Genomic DNA, 21,880 nt, shown 5'->3' with positions numbered 1-21,880 from the left:
TATGTTAATGTTAAGGACTGAACTACAAGATTTGAATGGGATTATGCAATGATGTAGAGTAAAATTAAATTTAGCAACAACAAATTTAATGGATTTAAGAGCGTATAAGTTACATTTATACATAGAAACATGTAATTGCACAGCTTACCCATTTTTTCATCCTTATTTTGAGTTTACAGTCGTAAGTGCTAAGCACCCATCCAGCATTACAGCCTTATTTGCACTGATGGCAGATCTTGCTGTTGCTGCTCGTTTGCACATATTTGTGAGAGTATAAGTATGAATGAACAAGATCAGGGGCCTCATGTACTGTATAAACGGTGTGTACACACAGAAATGTTGCGTAAGAACATTTCCACATTCAAATCGCGATGTATAAAACCTAAACTTGGTATAAAGCCATGCACATTTCCATGGTAGCTCATACCCTGTCGTATGCAAGTTCTCCGCTCGGTTTTGCAGACAGGCGGCATCCAGCGTCAAAGCAGTACTACTGTTTCTGTGTGGTTTATCTTTCTTTTTCAGATTCACATTACTGACACTGCTTTATAAATACACTGAAATTAACCACATAGTGTTTATTAGTTTAATGCATCTGATTGTAATTAATCTGTAACAATATAATGGTCCATAGATTGGTCAAACTATTCCAAATACCATAGCTGCTTTAGTTTTGTTACTCTCACTGCACCTTCTTTTTCGTTGTTCAGCTGCTCCCATTAGGGTTTGCCACAGCAGATCATCTTTTTCCATATTACTCTCACTGCACCACTCGGAGCAGCTGATCAGAAAGAGAATTATCGGTATACAGCATCAAGCATACGCTGCCTCAGCCATGCTTCCTATTTGAACTGCTTCTCACACGGCAAACGCTTTAAAACCTTTCCTGTATGGACCTCGCGGCTCAGAAAAAGTTTCATCCCAAGAGCTCTAAATGCAATCAATCACTCCATCAAGTGCTCCATGTAGAACTGCTTGTACTTATTTGTACAATCACCTCACTGTAAACTTACACTACAGTTATAATATTGCACAAACTGAGCCACTTTATAACCGTGTATTTACATATAATGATGATATCATTTTTAAGGTGAAATGCAGCAAAATATGTTTATTATATTATACAGATAAAACTTTATCTTCATTTAAATAATCTATGTTGTTAATAATTAAAGGACACGGTGTCGCTATGCAAGCAAGGATCTGGTGCACCATTTACGGATTGTTCCTTCCTTGCACTGTATGCCTCACTGGGACTGGCATGAAGGGTAGAATAATTAAACATGTACTACGAAGATATTTCAATGTTCCTTAAAAGTTTTGAAGAATCGGCTTTATAAGCTTACTGATGGCTTAACATCTGTTACAGAGCTGATTGTGTGGTGATTGGTTACTTGGAGAAAGAAAAGGAAAGACAGGAATTGGGGGTTAGTACATTTGAAAGAGACAGTACTGCTGCAATAACTTATTTCATCGAAGGTCACGCACAATCACTGCGCCACTGTTTTCCCATGTTTAATAACAACTCCTATCATCATGAAAATTATATCAAGTATACATCTCAGTATTTTGACTATTCAGAGAGCTGTAATATTACGAATGTAATGGTTTCTGTGTCCTGTCGGAGGAAGACAAAGCACGTAAGAACGTAGTGATTCACACACATAGAGCACATAGAAGATCAAATACAAAACAAAGCATTTAACGTGCTACTTTAGTTACAATGGGATTTGAGACACTAGTAAATTAAACGATTTTAAGATGAAGTTTATGATGTTCCACTTTAATGACAAAATAAACTGTGATTAAAGTGGAAACTTTGAGATTAAAGTTGACATTAAGCTTTCATATGAAACTCAGACTGTGAGCTACGACTCGCCTTTTCACGGCGAATTTAATATCTGACAACTTTTTTATTTCAGGCACTGTGCGACTTTGTGAACTTGAGCTTTCGAGTTTCTCTGACAGGCTACGTTACTCGATCAACTTCCTTTTCTTGTTTATACCATTGTTTAAACCAACAAATAGTGCGTTTTTCTTTGCCTCCACTTGGTATTCACTGAAATTGTTCTATTTTTCTTCGTGGTTTTGCCATTTTCTTTTCACAGAACACTCAGCTTAAGAGCTATTTATATTGATTTACATATTCAAGGAGGCGTAACTCTGGGAGGAGACAGGGCAGGACAGCAGGCGCGTGCACGTGCGTTAATTTCCACGCTGTCCGGGATTTATGTAGCGGAAGAACGTGGACGTTGGCAAACACACAGATTTATGCATCTGTATTTTTTTGTGCATAAGTACATTTCTGCTTTTGTGCTTACATCATGTTATAGTGTGAGTTCTACGCACTATGTTATGCATGAGGCCCCAGGACTTTATGAAGAATGTTTAATTGCTTTATTAATATATCAGGAGTATGAAGAACAGAATAGAAGTGGGGAATTTCTTTCAGTAACAGAATCATTTGTGACAGTTGTCCTTGTCATTTTGTTCCTTTCTGTTTCACTCTCCTGATTCATTTGTTGAGCTGTTTTTGAAGAGTCTATGTGTCAGTTTGTCTGGCGTAACATTAAGGTTTCACATGTCAAAGGCATTTATCCTAATGCTGATGCAATTGCCTTACCAGTGGCTTCTATCTGAGTACCATTGAAGCCACTGTCACATTTTAAGGATGAAAACTACATTCTATTTAGGATTAAATTCAGTTTGAGTTTTTTAGAGTTTATTTATTTGTGTAGAGACCTTCGTGATGTACAGTTATAAAAATGTTCTATGTGTATTTGCAATTTTAATGCACTAAAAGTTAAATTAAACATAGAACATAACAGTATATATAAGTTACAACACAAAGTTATGCACACATTATAACAGAATGAATCTGAATGATTAACATAAACCAGTCATGGCCATATAAAGAGCTATTAACATTATAAAAGAGACAGTGTAATTACAAGTTTATGAAGAAGAGGAAATGAGCCCCTGGTAATAAATAGTATTTATTTAGAAAATAAATCTCTTGGAGGTTCATATGTGGTTATAAGAACTGTCTTCCTTGTTCCTCCTGGATGTTCTGCAAAACCGTAATATTGGAAAGTATAGCAGGCAGAATGAATTCTGTTAAATAACTGTTATTTATTTTTCTTGTGTCACTTTCTAGCTGTTGGTATAGTTGTTTACCATTTAGTAATGTTACCAAGCATCAGAGCAGGATGTCAAGAGGATTAACAGAATAGAGGATGATTGATAGTGATTTCCAAGTTTTAATTCTTTGCAATTGACTAAAAACAGAGTTGCAATTTAAATTATTGTAGAGATGGTTAATGTGAAGGAAGGCTTTAACAGTAAGGACTATAAAACATTTGAATGAAGTCAGAGATAGTGATGTAAAGTGCACAGATTAACAAATGGGTAAAATTCTATATTGGAGGTTTTGAATCTTAGTCTGAAAGTTAAGTAAATGAAATGTGTTTCTGGTTAGTACAAGATGAGAATAAAGATGAATAAAATAAACTGGGCTAACAGTAAAACAACCAAGAAGACTAAACAAGCTAAGTTTTGAGAAAATGTATTGTGGTCAGACCAACAATGAACATTACAAATAAAATTCAAAGCACTGTTTGTTGTGCCAGGGTAGCACCTCCCATGTTCCAAGAAATATTATCCTTATAGTGAATCAATCAGCAAACAGTCAAGTTCTTCCTCCAGCCAAGTTCTTTTTTTCCTGTCTTTCCACTTTCAGTGTATGGGTCATAGGTGACTAGCTGACTGTCAACATGTATTTGTCTCCATCCCCCTTCATCTGTCAGGTGAAGCCAGTGATTAGTTGGGTTGTAGTGTATTGCAGTAAAGCTATGCAGACAAGAAAAGAAAAGTTTAAGCTCAGTATTTTTAAAAACAAAAAACAAGGACAATCACAATTCAAAAATGAACAAAACATAAAAAGCCTTTATAAGGTAAATGTAGTTGAAGCGTCGCTCATGTCTTAATGCTTTGCAAGAGTTGAATAAAATGTTAGCAAATATATCATCGGTTCTTTTTCAAGCCGTCTTCTCCAGTTCAGGACTGTGGAAAGCTGGTGTAACATTAGATGTAAGAAGTCAGCCCTGGATTGGCTGCCAGTTAATCTCAAGGCATACATAAGTGAAAATGCTAGTTTAACTCTTTCTTGTATATGTTCTAAGCCAGGGGTGCCCAATGCGTCGATCACAATCGACCGGTAGATCGCAAAGGGAGTCGAGGTAGTTCCCGTTGCATTCAAAAAAAATGTTTTTAAACGTTAATCTATCATATATCCTCCCTATGGCATTTGCCACTTGATTGACATACAGGGCGGCCAGTCTGAGATCTCTTCTCTTCTAACACACTGGTCATCCTGCACTCACGATCAAACACGCAAGCTACTGCAAAACTCCGGCTGTAATCTAGTTAGCTTTCCAATTTATATCGACTAAAGAAGGGATTTAAAAAAAAATTGTTTGGGGAGGGTATGGGCTGGATGTGGAATTGGAAGAGGATTTTTTTCTCACAATGTCACAATCGAAGTGCGTTTGTCTGATCTGTCAATCTATCATTGCTATTCCAAAGAAGGAAAATGTGGAAAGGCATTTTCGAACTGTTCATAAAACCTAAGAAACTGAAGTCCTTCCTTCCAAAAAGCGATCTGAGAAAGAGAATGGAGAGGGAACTAAAATCGCAGTTAATCGGACAGCTGTTATTTTTTACTCGGTTGACTTCAAAAGCTTCCTGCCTGCATTATTCGGCTTTACTTATTTATGCGAGTCAGCCTTTTCCCATATGTAGATTATTAAATCCAAACACTGTAGTGACCATAAATGCATTGAATTGTTATTGTGCCATAAAGGTTATCCAGTTATGCAAGGTACGACAACATACATTTTATGTATAAAGTATACTCAGTATGTATGTGTGTGTATTTATATGTGTGTGTGTGTGTGTGTGTGTATATATATATATATATATATATATATATATATATATATATATATATATATATATATATATAATATAATTTTAATGTAGGTAGATCATTTTGACCTGGTCATTTTAAAAGTAGCTCGCAAGCCGAAAAAGTGTGGGTACCCCTGTTCTGAGCACATTAGCTCGAAAATTAGAAAGAAAGCACAAAATCCTTCCTATTTATTCCTAATATGAGGAGCAATAAGACATAGTAGGGTTGTCAGATATTCTGCTTTTATTGAAAAGAAGAACTTTAAAATGCTGTAAAAAGCAGTAAGCTAAGCTCATTTTAAATCATTAATTATTGCAGCCATATTTGTAATGTGATGAATAACTGTTTTACATTGATTCTTATATGTAATTTGTGGTTTAACACACATTTGCTTCCTTATTACTGACATTGCTAATCTGCAACCATATTTAAATGTTGTATATTCAGTAGTCATTTTCGGATATTTGATTAGCCACTGTGGCTTGCATATCCAGTTGTACCATTAGTTATTCTTAGCCGAGGAGAAATCTAGTGGTTCAACACTCATTTAAAATATGGTACCAATTGAGGCAATTGAAAGCTAAGATGTGACTATCAGTTGCATCTTTATTTATCTACACCATCCTTTAAGCATACCATATTTAATATATGGTGAATGCTCATTACTGGGACGTTCATGGATCTGGATATTAACAATACTGTATGCTTTGAATAACTATGCTTTAAATATAACTTTTCTTCAAAACGTTTATTATATGCAAGTTAGAGACTTTGCTAAAAACAGACCTGGTAACTTCCCTAACCTTCTGCTATCTACTATAGAAATTATACATGGACATCAACACTACATAAATGATACTCTTCCTCTGTCTATGCTAAATATGGTCTAAATCAGCTTATTTGTATAGTATACGAAAACTGCACAATTAATTAATTTAAAATTGAAATCGCAATATGGCCTCATCCAATCTCTATACTGCAGAAATGGCAGAAATTTCCTGTATGGATGTACACTATATACCATGCATAGCTCCAGTGTTTTACATAAACTGCATTCATTAGTGAAGTTTAGATTTTCAAGAACTTTGAAAGTCACACAATTATTTTTTTTTTTTAATTTGAACTTTTTAATGTTGGTCTCCCATTTCCTAATATTCAAGATAACTCGTTATTTCACATACTACTATAGTGAAAGTGATCAGCCTTCAAGATGAAAGCATCTTTATTAGTAAGTAAATGACCATTTTCAAGGAAAAGAGGATTATAAAGAGTGATTCAAAAACAGCTTTCCCAAAAAGAACTCAAATAACAATTTTGTTGGGGGCAGAGAAGTTGTTTATTGGAAAAGTTATGAAATGTAATGGTGAAACAACACAATTAATAATGTTAAATAAAGGAAGGACTGATTTCCCATGTGTGATGCCCTTTGTTTTCCATCTTGATGGTTGTTATAGTATTTTGCAATGATGCAAGCAGAGTGCAACATATATATCATATATAGGAACAAAGCAAAAAGAAACTGCAATTTCTTTAAAGATGGGATGAATAATATAATTTGACAACATAATGCTCATACTGTGACATAGGCAGTTAAATTAGGGATTTATTTGAGCCAACAATAAGCATATGTATGCTTTAAAATTTTGCAAGTATTTAACACACTTAAAGAGCCACTGTTGTACTGTATCACCATTTTTTTACCACCTGCGGTACTGACCAGTAAAATATTTTAGTTGTATGTCATTTGTTCGTTGTTTTATTTTTCTATCACTTTCTTTAGCTTTGTCAATGCTTTTTGGTTTTTTTTTTTTTTTAATTTAAGATTTTGTTGTAATCATATCACATCATTCTTCAAAAATTCACATTTTTTAAGTACAGAGTTAATGTTTATAAAGTACTGTAGTATAATGTATTTTTTCCCATTTCTCTTGATTATATACTAAGCCGTACTCCTAGTCAGAGTGGTTAAAACACTAATTATGAATGAATGTATACCTTTTCCTTGCATCTGCTTATTTGTAAAGCAGGCTTTATACTTGGTAGTTGAAGTGCATTGAATCCCCTCTCTGAAAAGACAGGTCATTCTCACACACAGTTAGGAATGAATGCTGAACATTAGAGGAGGTTTTCAAATGCCTTTTTCTAATGAATACTTTAGGTTAAGATGGTTTTAAGCAGGTAAAGATTGGTGTTTTCAAGTATAGTGTCATGTGACTAAGATTTCAGAGGTATTTTCTTTAAGTGCTAACTGAATTTGATACAGAGTAGTCTGTAGTTCATAGTTTAACAATTTATTGCATTATTAGTTTGTTCATATAAGTGCTTGCTTAGTTAATTTATTTTCTTGTCCATGCAATACATTCAGTTCATATTAGTAAGTAGGACCAGGCCTAGTAGCGATACTCAATCCATTACACGCAGAGCAGCCAACTACAGTCATTTGTTGTTCGTCATCACTATGTCCTTCCCTCAATGCATCATTTTTGAAGAACAATTACACTTTTTTATTATTAGTATACTTTCTCTTCTTTGCTGCACATCCCACATGTAAAATCAAGCAGTGATGTTGATTTGGTTGCAGGCACGATTACTAGTTATTGTAAGATCAGTGTTAAATTGTAACAGTTGCATTCATTTTGTTAAATTTATATTAACATAATGTTCTCACACCTGCCTAATTCAATTTAAGGTCTCTGGAAACAAAAGCCTGTTGTGGCAACATCAGGTGCAAGGCAGGAACCAAACTCTGCAAGTTGTTGCCAATTTTTGAACAATACTTTAAAAAATAAAAAGTGCAAATGCCATACAGACCACAACAAAATGTGGAGTTCCAACCTTGGATGCTTGTTCCATGAGGCAGCTGCATTAACTATTGATGCTTATTAGTTAAAAATTATCATGATTCTTCAGAGCTCAAGCATATAGAGCAGCTTCCTCAGTCTACTCTCTACTTGTACAGTGGACCAGTAACAAGATATGGTTGATTTTGATCAAAAACCTGTTTAAAATAGATTGAAGGAGTAAGTTGTCTTTGTGGGTTTGTATATGTTTACATTTTTTGTTGGAAAAGTATCTAAAGTTTACTGTTAATCTATATGACATAAAACACAAAATAAACTTATTGATGTTTTACACGAGTAGCATCCTGACACTGGGTGGACATACTGAAATATAATTGTTAAGCTCCTAAAATACTTTTACATGTGAAATATCTTTAAATACTTTTATTTAATTTTTTTTTGATTTATAACTTGTACTGGCAGTAATCCTTTTTTTTTCCTTGACTTGACACCTGGATTAAGCAGTATTGAGAATTTATGTATGTACTGATTGTTTACTCAATCCATGGCTAACATGTTGCTAAGCATACAGTATGAATTTAACCTATTATTGATGTTTTCAGTAAAAATAAGATTACCTGAAAACAACACAATTTTCACCAAATAATTTGTACTTTCTTTGCTAGTAATATTTCCGCATTGCTTACTTGGGAAGTTTGTTTAATGCTTCACCATAAATGTGTGTCTGTCAGCTAGACAATGTGTGAAACTGATGTTAGAAGCTAGTTCAGATATCACTTTGTATGTATTTTTATAAATTAGTTGATGGATATTTAATTGCACCACTGTAATTTACTTTCTCTCATCCTTTTTCCCTTAACCTCTTTATTGTTCTTAAAATTTAGGAAAACTCAGCACAGCTCTTTGGATCAGAGCTCTCCTCCTCAAACTGGAATCTCAACAGCTTTCAATCATCCTGTTTTGGGAATGTATGATGCAAAGGATGATTTCCCACTACGAAAAACAGGTACTTAACAGTTACTTTTGTCAGATATCTATGTACATTTTTACAATGTAATTTCCAGTGTTATTTAATATGTAGAGCAATATTTGTCCTTACTAAATTGCTTTTTTCTTTGTGATGTTTGTTTAATTCAGTTAAAAATTTTTATGCCTTCAAATCCAGACCCGGTTTTATTCAATAACTTTTACATTACTTTTAATTGTTGCTACTTGATTAATTTAAAATAGCAGCTTTAGTCAAAAGATTGTAGATTAGGTGCAGTCTCTATCCTGTGCCGCCCTTAGTGACTAAAAACCCATCTTATAGCATTTGCATATAGCATTTGCAAAAGTAGAGTGACTGTGCAATTTAGGAGGTTGCATTTCCCATGCTATTCTTCTCCTTGTTGGGGAAAGTAGCAGGCTGGGAGTCATCTTTCAACTTTTTAACAGGCAAATTATTTATAAGTGTATATACAAGCCTCAAATAAATTATATACTCTACACACAAACTGCATCCAGGAACAAATTCTGATTTACCCTGAAAAAAATGTTGATGGATTCAATATCCTACCCTGCCTTTATCTCTCAGCTTCTAGCTCTTGATCATGCTTCTGTATTAAGAGGAGCAACACCTTTTTTTTTGCTTGTGCTGCTTCATGCCTGAAACTCTAATGAGGTACTCCGCCTTAATCAGAATTGAGTAAGATGAACACAGGAGACCAGGACCGTGTCTAAAATGGCTCCTTTATATTACTGTACTTTTCAGTATAACATAAAAATGTATCTTTGTTTGAAAATCTGTACATTTTTGGAGACAGGGTTTTTTTTATAACCACTTTTGTAAAACAGTAGTACATTTAAAATACTAACATCTCTGCATGATTTTGGTGACTATGTAATGTAGTGTGTTGACTTTTCAGTTCCCAGTGTCAACTCCAAACTGTGCTCCAAATGTAAAAATAAAATATTACCAACAGTTATTCTAAATATCTTCTTGCTTCAGTAAGAAACTATATAAAATAAAGATTTTTTTTGGTTGTAAATATACAGAAGCCTTCATAATGGGGAACTCTCTGCAATATTTGCTTCAAAATAATCCATGCAAACCTGAATTTTTATTGTTTGATTTATAGCCATTATTGGCCAATATAAATAATAATGCTGATGCATCAGACACTCTTTAATATTTGAAAGAGTTCCACTATTAATGACAGTGTTGTCTGGCTGTGCAGTATCATGTTCAGTCCAATTTTTAGATGTTCCAATGCAATGTGAGGCATGGCACTAGTGTTAATCATCTTGTGGACATTTTTTTAGAGAGCTCATGATTTCCACAGTAGTTACCAATGAGTATCTGCTGTCATGTACAAGGCCCATGTCTAAAATACGTCAGTAAAAAAATTCCTTAACAGTTGTTTCTGGAAGAACCCTATTTGTGTGCATAAGAACTGACAACCAGTGAATGTATAGAATGCATAAGGAGCAAGTAGAAAAGCTTGTATGTGTGATGCCTCATGATTTATTTACTAAAAGCTGAACGAACCACAGCTATTAACCCTTTGAGCAGTGCCAGCTTCGTCAGTCAGCATAGGAGCTGTGAACTTCAAAAACAGAAGAGATGCTCTTCTGTCTGATGTTCTGTGTGTTATGTTTTAACAGAAAAAAGAAATAACGGGCCAAGATTGCTGCTAAACTCGTGGTAGCTGTTAATCCTTTGTATAGCGCAGGCCCGGTCAGGCAGCACACTACTGACTGTCAGAAAAATGGATAAGTTTGTCTTGCTGGAAAATCGAGTCTCAGTCAGTAAAAGTGACATGGGCAGCGATTTTTAGTCATGTTTCAGTCATGTCAGTAACAAAATCAGAGACTGCACTCAGCAAATCTGACATATTCTAAGACAAAAAAGTCACTTCATGTGACATTGACTTAATCAGTATCCAGTGTTTGTCCCAGTTTTCTCAGATAGATATTGCAGCCTTCATGCACAACAATAATCTGATTAGATCAAAGTCTGATAATTGCTGAAGCTTTATTCTTGTCTGCTTTCTACACATGATTTGTTAATGGAAAAAGTTAAAAAGCATTCATTATTTAAGCATACTTTCCAGAGAGGCAAAGGTTGAACTCTCCACTGTAACTTGACCATCTCCCACACTATGCGACTCTTCAATTCCAATTCCATCTGGAGGAGTAAATGCTAACATTACTCAAAGTTATTGTCTGCTTTTACATGCATTTTTATTACTATTTAATTTAATATTGTTTTTTTGTATCAGTATACTGCTGCTGGATTATGTGAATTTCCCCTTGGGATTAATAAAGTATCTATCTATCTATCTATCTATCTATCTATCTATCTATCTATCTATCTATCTATCTATCTATCTATCTATCTATCTATCACAGACATTTACAAAGCTACCTATAAATATTATGGTTACCAAATTTGGCAGAAATCAGGAAAACATTTTTACATGAGCGTCAAATTGATTTTCTAACTCAATGAGGAAAACACCAAGACCTATTAAATTATTAAAATGAAAGATTTTTTATATTACATTATATGTTAAGTAGATGTTCCAGTGTTCAGTCTGGAATATAATATTTTCTTGCTTGAATTAATCCTGGTGACTGCAGCAGTCTGCACTATAGCTGTGTGAGTAAGTCTAATTAATTAATTAAATATTTGTGTTTGAAGTGGTGTTACACAAAATCAAGTTTCTTTTGTTTGCTATATTTTAATAATTTATTCATTAATTACTTGAGATATTCAAAGCTTTACATATTATACTTAAAAACTGTGAATTTGCAGAACTATTTCAATTATTCTCTTCTTCAGATTTTTTCAGTAATAAGCTTTCATTTGCAAGAAAAGTAGGTTGGCAAAAATCCTAACATTTAATGAGTTTTGAAGCTGTGGCTTAGAATGCTCTAAACTAGTTGAGCTATCGCCTGTGCTGCCTTTGCTTTATCTCCATAAATCTGTAATTGACATTACCTTTGTTTGTTTATCATTTTTATGATTCTTTCTTCAGTATTGCATGCACTATATCAAAATCAAGTACTCCTTATTTAAAGCTATGTTGATTTTGAAGCACTTTAAACAGAAACATATTCTCTGTAGGTGCTTTCCAAACAGATGAATTTGTGTTTTAATACACATGTAGCAACAATAAGTTTACATTAGTATATAGTTACTTTTTCTTCTTGGGGCTTGTGCATTCAGGCAGAATTTAAAAGTCAGGATATTTACCTTTATTTGTAAAACAGGCTTGTTGCATTATGGCTATAGTTTACTCCCCATTGTGATTCAAACTTTAAAGTTTCTGAAGGTTCACTGAAAATGAAAAGCCTAGCTTGTTGAGATGAAGGTTCACTTAGCAGTAAAGCACCTCACTAAATAAAATGTTTTCTTTAGTTTTCTTTAATAGCACATATACTGCAACATCATCTTTTTCAACTGAAATCATATTTCTTCATTTTGAAAGCACTATTAAAGTTTTTAGAGACCCATATTTTCACTTATTTTTCTTTTTCAGGTCCCAAAATTTGGTTTTAAAGCAAAAATTTACCTTTATCTTACACATTTCAAAACCATTGTAGATAGTGCTGCTCATCAAGTGATTACTAACAAGTTACAAAAAATTCTGTTTATTGTGTGCTGTGAAGGTGTAATAACATATCATCTGCATTAATTTTAATTAAACCTTTATTGAATAAACACTTTTTTATTCTTATTAATATATATTAATAAGAAATGTAACAAATGAGAGGAGCTATTAAGTCCATTGAACTCGTTTGTTTAGCTAATAGCTAAGCTGTCTCAATATCTTATTTAGACTCTTCTTAAAGAGGTTTCTGCTTCAACTACCTGTCTCTGTAGTTTGTTCCCACAGCTCTTTCAGTAAAGACGGGTATCCTCAACTAAACAATTTAATATTCAATTGAAAGAATTCTGCTTTAGTTCAAAGAATTACAGTATACTTTAATGATATGCTTAATATGCAAAACAATCTTTATAAAATATTCTACATTTTAAAAATCTAGTTACTTTATTTGTAAATATCAATTGTAAATCATTTTTGAAAAATGAAGTAAAATTAATGGTGATGGATATGAGCACAGGTATTAAAAGTGCAACACAAAATGTTTTACCACATCAATAAAAAACAGTTCAACTGAATGACAGAGTTTGGTGTCGACAGAGTTGTTGGTACCAAACCTTTAGAGTCAATCACTGCAAACAAGCAATTCCTGTACCTCTTAGTGAGACTTCTGCACCTTTAAACAGATAGTTTGTCCCACTCTTCCTGAGCAAGCTGCTTCAGCTGTGTCAGGTTTGAAATGTGTCATCTCCAGACTGCATGTTCCAGTTTTTTCCATAGATGTTCAATAGAATTCAAATCAGGGCTTGTAAAGTCCACTTCAGAATGCTTAGTGTTTGTTCTTGGTCAATCTTGGATGCTTTTAGCAGTGTGTTTTGGGTTATTATCCAGTTGGGGGATCCATGAACTGTGACTGAGACAGAGCTTTCTCAGTATGGCAGTATGTTTCACACCAGAATGTCTTGATAGTTTTGAGATTCCATTGTTCCCTGCACAGACTCAAGGCCAGACATAGCAAAGCAGTCCCAAAACATAACTACACCTCTTCCATGTTTCACAATATATATGGTGATCTGTGGCTTGCCAAAAAGCTCCAGTTTTGTCTCATCTTTCCAAAGGACATTCTCCCAGAAGCATTGCGGCCTGTCAGTATGCATTTTAGCAAAATCCAGTATGACTTTTTTTTTTATCTTTCTGCCCATTCTGGGGTTGATTTTTCTCTTGCTGTCATGTCCAGAAAAGTTGGCTGCAGTACATGGATATGGTCTTATAGCTTTTGCCTTTAATGTACGTGTCTATAAATTTCTTTCTCATATTCTTCTTCATACACTTCTTTGCTTTCTCTAGTTCATGGTTAGTGTGGGACACACAATGACACCAAACAACAGAGTGACTACTTTTCTACATTTAAATAGGCTGAATGACTGATTGAATGATTAAAGACACGTGTGTTACTAATTAAAGAAAACTTCTAGTTTGAAAAATCAGTCTAATCCAGTTATTTATGATCTTTTCAGCAGTACCCGCAAATGTAACTTTCAAAGTTGCAATAAACCCACAAGTCAATCAAAATCAATAATGATATTTTTACAGTTAAATCATATGTTTCATGTCTGCTATGTTTCATTATAAATTTTGCAATTTGCACAAATATATGTTGAGGTGAGTTGTGTGTCGCAGCTGAGTGAATATGTTTTTATCAAAGATCCCAACTATGTCAAGCCACATACAATGAAATACTCATTACCACTGTATAGCTGTGTAAAAGTCAGGAAATAAATAGTGTTTTGGTTCATGTGCAATATGAAGTTTTTTTAGGAAAACATATTCTTCAAAAATATATCCTAGAAAAGGAACAGAAGACTTTGAGTCACAGTTTTCACTCTTTTGAGAATGATGTACTGACTGAAAAACACAATGCTATACATGATTTGTAAATACTACTTAGTATAATTGAAGTATCGTGGTATGCAGTTTTACACTTCAAGCTTCATGGGTTAATTTACCATATCTGGGAGCTGTCTGCTGCACGTTCTCCCTATATTAGTTTTCTGAGTAGTTCTCTTCCAGTTTCAATGTCTTACTGTACCAGTCAAGTACCATTATACTGGTGTCTGCTCATAGTTTCACATGAGGACCCTCATCCACCTTTGATTGAATGTCACTGAGTGTGCGAACCTTCACATGGGACCGTTCTTCAATTGAATGTATTTGTGTTACGCCATGCTTCTGTTTGCAGTTTCACATGGAAACCCCCGTTCTTGATCAAATGTCCCTGAATCAGACCACACAAACATTCACAGAGGATTGCTCTTTGAATGAATATCACTGAATCATGCCACACTGTTGTCGAGTACCTTGTTCTAATTTATTAGTTTAGTCCATATACTGGGGCAAAACCCAAATCTGTGCAGTGTAGTAAATATATAATCATATTTGACTCCAACAAAAGCTTTTTCTGTATTCAAAGATAGCAAAACGTGTGGTGAGTCAGATTTTGTGGATAAGTGTGCAAATTTTTTTTACCATAATAAATGTTTATCTAAGAGATTATAGTCTTAGGTGATTTAATACTTTATGTAAATTACTTCTGGGATGGTTGTAGTGTAATTTATGACAGTCAGAGCATGGTGTTAAATTGTTCTTTTTCTTCAAATTTTGGAGATGGTTAATCTGTCAATAGAAAACACTTCCTAAAAATGCATTGCCACACAACAAAATGCAATGCGATCATTTTTAATTATTTGATACTGTAGTGAATTAGGATCTTTCAAAAACAAACTTGTGTATATATAATACTAGCAAAATACCCGCGCTTCGCAGGAGAGAAGTAGTGTGTTAAAGAAGTAATGAAAAAGAAAAGGAAACATTTTAAAAATAACGCAACATGATTGACAATGTAATTGTTTTGTCACTGTTATGAGTGTTGCTCTCATATATATATATATATATATATATATATACACACAGACATCCACATATATATACATATACACATACATACACACACATACATATATATATACATATCTACATACACATATATATATATATATATATATATATATATATATATATATATATATATATATATATACAGTACTAACAAAATACCCGCTTGCAGAAGGAGAAGTAGTGTGTTAAAGAAGTAATGAAAAAGAAAAACAAACGTTTTAATAATAACGTAACATGATTAACAATGTAATTATGTTGTCATTGTCATGAGTGTTGCTGGCATATACATATATATATATATATATATATACACACACACACATATAAACATATATATACACATATATACATACTGTATACATACATATATACATATATATACACATATACAAATATATACATATATATTTACACACATACATATACAGTGGTGTGAAAAACTATTTGCCCCCTTCCTGACTTCTTATTCTTTTGGATGTTTGTCACACAAAATGTTTCTAATCATCAAACACATTTAACCATTAGTCAAATATAACACAAGTAAACACAAAATGCAGTTTTTAAATGATGGTTTTTATTATTTAGGGAGAAAAAAAATCCAAACCTACATGGCCATGTGTGAAAAAGTAATTGCCCCCTTGTTAAAAAATAACCTAACTGTGGTGTATCACACCTGAGTTCAATTTCGTAGCAACCCCAGGCCTGATTACTGCCACACCTGTTTCAATCAAGAAATCACTTAAATAGGAGCTGCCTGACACAGAGAAGTAGACCAAAAGCACCTCAAAAGCTAGGCATCATGCCAAGATCCAAAGAAATTCAGGAACAAATGAGAACAGAAGTAATTGAGATCTATCAGTCTGGTAAAGGTTATAAAGCCATTTCTAAAGCTTTGGGACTCCAGCGAACCACAGTGAGAGCCATTATCCACAAATGGCAAAAACATGGAACAGTGGTGAACCTTCCCAGGAGTGGCTGGCCGACCAAAATTACCCCAAGAGCGCAGAGACGACTTATCCGAGAGGTCACAAAGGACCCCAGGACAGCGTCTAAAGAACTGCAGGCCTCACTTGCCTCAATTAAGGTCAGTGTTCACGACTCCACCATAAGAAAGAGACTGGGCAAAAACGGCCTGCATGGCAGATTTCCAAGACGCAAACCACTGTTAAGTAAAAAGAACATTAGGGCTTGTCTCAATTTTGCTAAGAAACATCTCAATGATTGCCAAGACTTTTGGGAAAATACCTTGTGTACTGATGAGACAAAAGTTGAACTTTTTGGAAGGCAAATGTCCCGTTACATCTGGCGTAAAAGGAACACGGCATTTCAGAAAAAGAACATCATACCAACAGTAAAATATGGTGGTGGTAGTGTGATGGTCTGGGGTTGTTTTGCTGCTTCAGGACCTGGAAGGCTTGCTGTGATAGATGGAACCATGAATCCTACTGTCTACCAAAAAATCCTGAAGGAGAATGTCCGGCCATCTGTTCATCAACTCAAGCTGAAGCGATCTTGGGTGCTACAACAGGACAATGACCCAAAACACACCAGCAAATCCACCTCTAAATGGCTGAAGAAAAACAAAATGAAGACTTTGGAGTGGCCTAGTCAAAGTCCTGACCTGAATCCAATTGAGATGCTATAGCATGACCTTAAAAAGGCGGTTCATGCTAGAAATCCCTCAAATAAAGCTGAATTACAACAATTCTGCAAAGATGAGTGGGCCAAAATTCCTCTAGAGCGCTGTAGAAGACTCATTGCAAGTTATCGCAAACGCTTGATTGCAGTTATTGCTGCTAAGGGTGGCCCAACCAGTTATTAGGTTCAGGGAGAAATTACTTTTTCACACAGGGCCATGTAGGTTTGGATTTTTTTTCTCCCTAAATAATAAAAACCATCATTTAAAAACTGCATTTTGTGTTTACTTGTGTTATATTTGACTAATGGTTAAATGTGTTTGATGATCAGAAACATTTTGTGTGACAAACATCCAAAAGAATAAGAAATCAGGAAGGGGGCAAATAGTTTTTCACACCACTGTATATATATATATACATATACATGTACATATATATACATATACATATACATACACATATATATACACACACACACACATATTCAGTATATACATACACATATCTACATATATACTGTATATACACACATATATATATATATATATATATATATACAAATCTACATATATATATATATATATATATATATATACAAATCTACATATATATATTAGGGGTGGAACTCGATTAAAAAAATTAATCTAATTAATTAGAGGCTGTTTAATAATTAATCTTGATTAATCGTATGTAATCGCACACGTAAATTTGCCCCAAATCGCAAATGTTTTGTTTTAATTTAAAAGGGTTTTAGTGGCCGACAGAATCAAATAATAGACATGGACATGAATATTGTAAACTCAAGCTCTTTTAATTTCTGAAAAAAAAAATGCTTTTAAACTGCATTTAAATTCAAAACAGAAACAAAAATATCATCCCTGGCTAAAATTGGGCAGACTTAAAAATAAAGTGGTATTTTAAGTACTTTAAGTACATTTTCAGAATGGTATTGTCTTTAAATAATAATAACAAAAATTTTAACATAAAGTGCAGTTTTTCTTCTTAAAAAAATAAGGCAGAAACATAAAAGGTAATTTGACCAGCTTCACCTTTAAACTCTGAGTAACCTTAGCCAAAATTATTTTGTACATTAGGCTAAAACAGTGTGACCATTGAACATTTTGTAATTAGATGTAATTAGAATTACTAACGGTCACGGAAGTCCAAGGATCCCCAGTAAGAGCCATAAAGTCCGCTTTCTGTAATGTATCTAATTTTGCTTGCTTTTCAGTGTGCACAAAACCATGCTTTTATCAAGGCTTCCGTTGGGTAGTCTTTTGAAATGAAAATTTCCTCCGATCAGTCATAGGAACGCGCTTTATTCTGACTGTAACATTTTTGTAGCTCTGATGTGTGCATCAATGTAATCGATGTACCAGGAAATCATGCATTGACAAAAGTTCCCCTTTGCTTAGAATTGAAAGTGTGATTAAATGCGTTATTTTTTTTTAACGCGTTATGGAGTACATGCATCGAAGCTTCACAGCTGTGCTTGTGCTAAGAAAAGGAAACATTTTAAAAATAACGTAACATGATTGTGAATGTAATAGTTTTGTGACCGTTATGAGTGTTGCTGTCATCAAGGATTTGATTATAATTTCTTTCAATCAGGTTCGTATTTGGACAGTTTGTACAAAACCAAGCTTTTATCAAGGCTTCTGTCAGGTAGTCTTTTGAAATGAAATTTGCCTTCGATCAGTCTTAGGAACGCGCTTTATTCCGACTCTAACATTTTTGTAGCTCTGATGTGTGCATCAATGTAATCGATGTACCAGGAAATCATGCACTGACAAAAGTTCCCCTTTGCTTGGAATGCAAAGTGTGATTAAATGCGTTATTTTTTTTTCACGCGTTATGCAGTACATGCATCGAAGCTTCTCAGCTGTGCTCGTGCGATCTCACCATGTCAACAGGTTTATTTAATGTTAGCTAAGACACGGCACTTAAAAGTTTCTTGCTACAGCAATTTTAACTCCGTTACAAAGTGAGCCAAAGTCTTGGTTATACCTCGTGTCTTTTCATTAAACTTGTATCTCGCGAATACCACATTCGTCGTAGGCATGACAAACGGCAGCGGGAGTGTGTCTATAAACTTAATTTAAACTTACGGTTCACACCGTGCTTTGTTTCCGCAGTAGCTGCACGTATGATTATGCTTGTATGCATCACTCGCTTCTTAATCTTTTGCTGCCTTCTCAGTTGTGAAATGGTGTTTTCTGTTCAACGCTCTTTGGACCTCTTCCTTGTTTTCTACGTACTACGTTCAGAGTCATTTCATGTGATTACGTGGGAGGCGTGATGATGTCAAATGCAACTCCGCCCCCCACGGGCATCGAGCTGAAGTCCATTGCAGTATATGTAGAAAAATAGGTTCCAGTTATGACCATTACGCATAGAATTTCGAAATGAAACCTGCCCAGCTTTTGTAAGTAAGCTGTAAGGAACGAGCCTGCCAAATTTCAGCCTTCTACCTACATGGGAAGTTGGAGAATTAGTGATGAGTCAGTGAATGAGTGAGTGAGTGAGGGCTTTGCCTTTTATTAGTATAGACATATACATATACATATACTGTACATATATATATATATATATATATATATATATACACATATATATTTTCATCGAAGTGTTCACTACCCAAATCGGTACTCGTGAATCTAAGATGTTTAACAGGCATTCCCGATATTAAGTTGTGGATTTGCCTGCGAATATTTAGCGGTAGTGTGTCTATGAACTTAATTGAACCTTTCCCAGTCCTGCAAAGTCAGTTCACGTGAGCCGCTCGGAGTACATGCATCGAAGCTTCTCAGCTGTGCTTGTGCTATCTCGTGCGATCTCGCGATGTCCACGGCTTTATTTAATGTCAGCTCAGACCTGGCATACCAGCAATTTAAACTCCGTTACAGCAATTTTAAGTCTGTTACAAAATGATCAAAAGTCTCGTTTAAATCCTGCATATTTGCATTAAACTTGTATCTCGCAAATATCGTATTCGTCGTGGGCATGACAAACGCCAGCGGCAGCCTGTCTATGAACTTAATTTAAACTTTAGGTTTACACCATGCTTTGTTTCCGAAGTAGCTGCACTCATGAATATGCTTATATGTGTCACTCGCTTCATATTCTTTTGCTGCCTTCTCAATTGTGTAATGTGTTTTTTGAGCAGGTTTCATTCATCGAACTGATCACTCGTACTGCATTCACATTCAGTTCATGTGAGCCGCTCTCTTGTGTGATCTTGCGATGTCCACAGCTTTATTTAATGTTAGCTAAGACCCGGCACTTAAAGGTTTCTCGCTACAGCACTTTTAATTCCATTACGAAGTGATCCAAAGTCTCGTTTATACCTCGTGTCTTCTCATTAAGCTTGTATCTCGCGAATATTGTATTCGTCATTGGCATGACAAACGGCAGCGGGAGCATGTCTATAAACTTAATTTAAACTCACGGTTTACACCGTGCTTTGTTTCCACATTAACTGCACTTATGAATATGCTTGTATGCGTCACTTGCTTCATATTCTTTTGCTGCCTTCTCAATTGTGTAATGCGTTTTTGTTCAGCGCTCTTTGGAGCTGTTGCTTTTTGTCTGCGTACTGCGTTCACAGTCAGTTCACATGAGCCGCTCTATTGGATTGCTGCTGACGGACGGCCTTATATGGACAGGCACTCAATTATGTGGGAGGCATGACAATGAGGGACGCAACTCCGCCTCACTCGGCGACCGAGCTGCAGGCTATGGCCGGTATATACTGTATGTACATAAGTAGGTTCCATTTATGACAGTTACGCGTAGAATTTCGAAATGAAACCTGCCTAACTTTTGTAAGTAAGCTGTAAGGAATGAGCCTGCCAAATTTCAGCCTTCTACCTACACAGGGAGTTGGAGAATTAATGATGAGTCAGTGAGTGAGTCAGTCAGTGAGGGCTTTGCCTTTTATTAGTATAGATAAAAATTACTGTTGTTCATGTGGACTTTGGAATTCTCCCTCTTTCTTTGTAGGCTTACCTTCCATATCACAAAATACATGCAAATTAGTTGAATTGGTGTTTCCAGAAAAACCTAGGTGTGGAAAGTTGGTTTGCACATAAGCTGGCCAATTGTGAGCTAACACAATAAAATAATCCATTTCCTGCATTATGTGCAGTACAGCTAGGTTAAGCTCCTTGTAACCCTGAATTGGATTAAGCAGGTTGAAAAAAGTTACATAAAATATAATGTTATTTACATGTTCACACAAAGCATTTGCTGATAATCACATGAAGTCATTTAAGACAGTGCTGTATGTTAACGTAACACTCTGATACTGTATGGTAAAGCCTTCATTGACAAATGCTTTATAGGTGAGAATTTTTGTTGTTACCACAGACATAATAAATGTAAGTGAAACAAATGAGGTGTTTTATATGCTTGGTGTTTTGTAGCACACAGCAGCATGAAGTGGTTTGATCATTAATTTAAAATAGTCATTAAATAGTTCTAATAAAAAATTATATGTATTCAAGTGACAGTATCTGAATGCAGATGTTCTCTTTCTGTCTTGTATTACCAGATATTGTACATACTTAGGCATGTGGCTTTAAAAGACATTTTCCCCATGAAGTATTTCATTTAACATGCTCTTTATCTCGAGTAAAAATGTAACTGTAATTAGTAGGTTATTCTCTTTATTTTTCAATCTGTTGTCAAGAAAAAGTCACCCAGAAAGGCTAAGCAGTGCACCACTTGAATCCACACCATACAACTAAATGTTTCTGAAAGGGTAACTATAATAAAAGTAAGCTGATGCTTCTAATAAAACAACCTTTGCACAAATACTTGCAATGTCAGCTAGTGTAGTCTCACAAGGCATCAGTAACATCTGGACCTATAGACTTTCACAATAATTAAAACTTTCAATAGGCCCACACTTGCATTTTGGCTTCCCTG

General features: G+C 34.7%; 1 protein-coding gene across 7 annotated transcripts in view; it reads left to right on the top strand.

Moving 5' to 3' along the window:
- Positions 1-21,880, top strand: part of hdac4 (histone deacetylase 4) — a 532,842-nt gene that overhangs the window by 355,325 nt on the left and 155,637 nt on the right. For all 7 annotated transcript variants that reach the window (XM_039756441.1, XM_039756439.1, XM_039756440.1 and 4 more), the window contains one exon: positions 8,655-8,776. In XM_039756441.1, the coding sequence (XP_039612375.1) occupies positions 8,655-8,776 (122 nt within the window). The remainder of the gene's footprint in view (positions 1-8,654; positions 8,777-21,880) is intronic.

The sequence above is a fragment of the Polypterus senegalus genome, chromosome 6 (genome assembly GCF_016835505.1).
Source record: "Polypterus senegalus isolate Bchr_013 chromosome 6, ASM1683550v1, whole genome shotgun sequence".
In the NCBI taxonomy this organism is placed as follows: domain Eukaryota; kingdom Metazoa; phylum Chordata; class Cladistia; order Polypteriformes; family Polypteridae; genus Polypterus; species Polypterus senegalus.
Note: the sequence above shows the minus strand (reverse complement) of the source record. Positions and strands in the feature narration are given on the sequence as shown.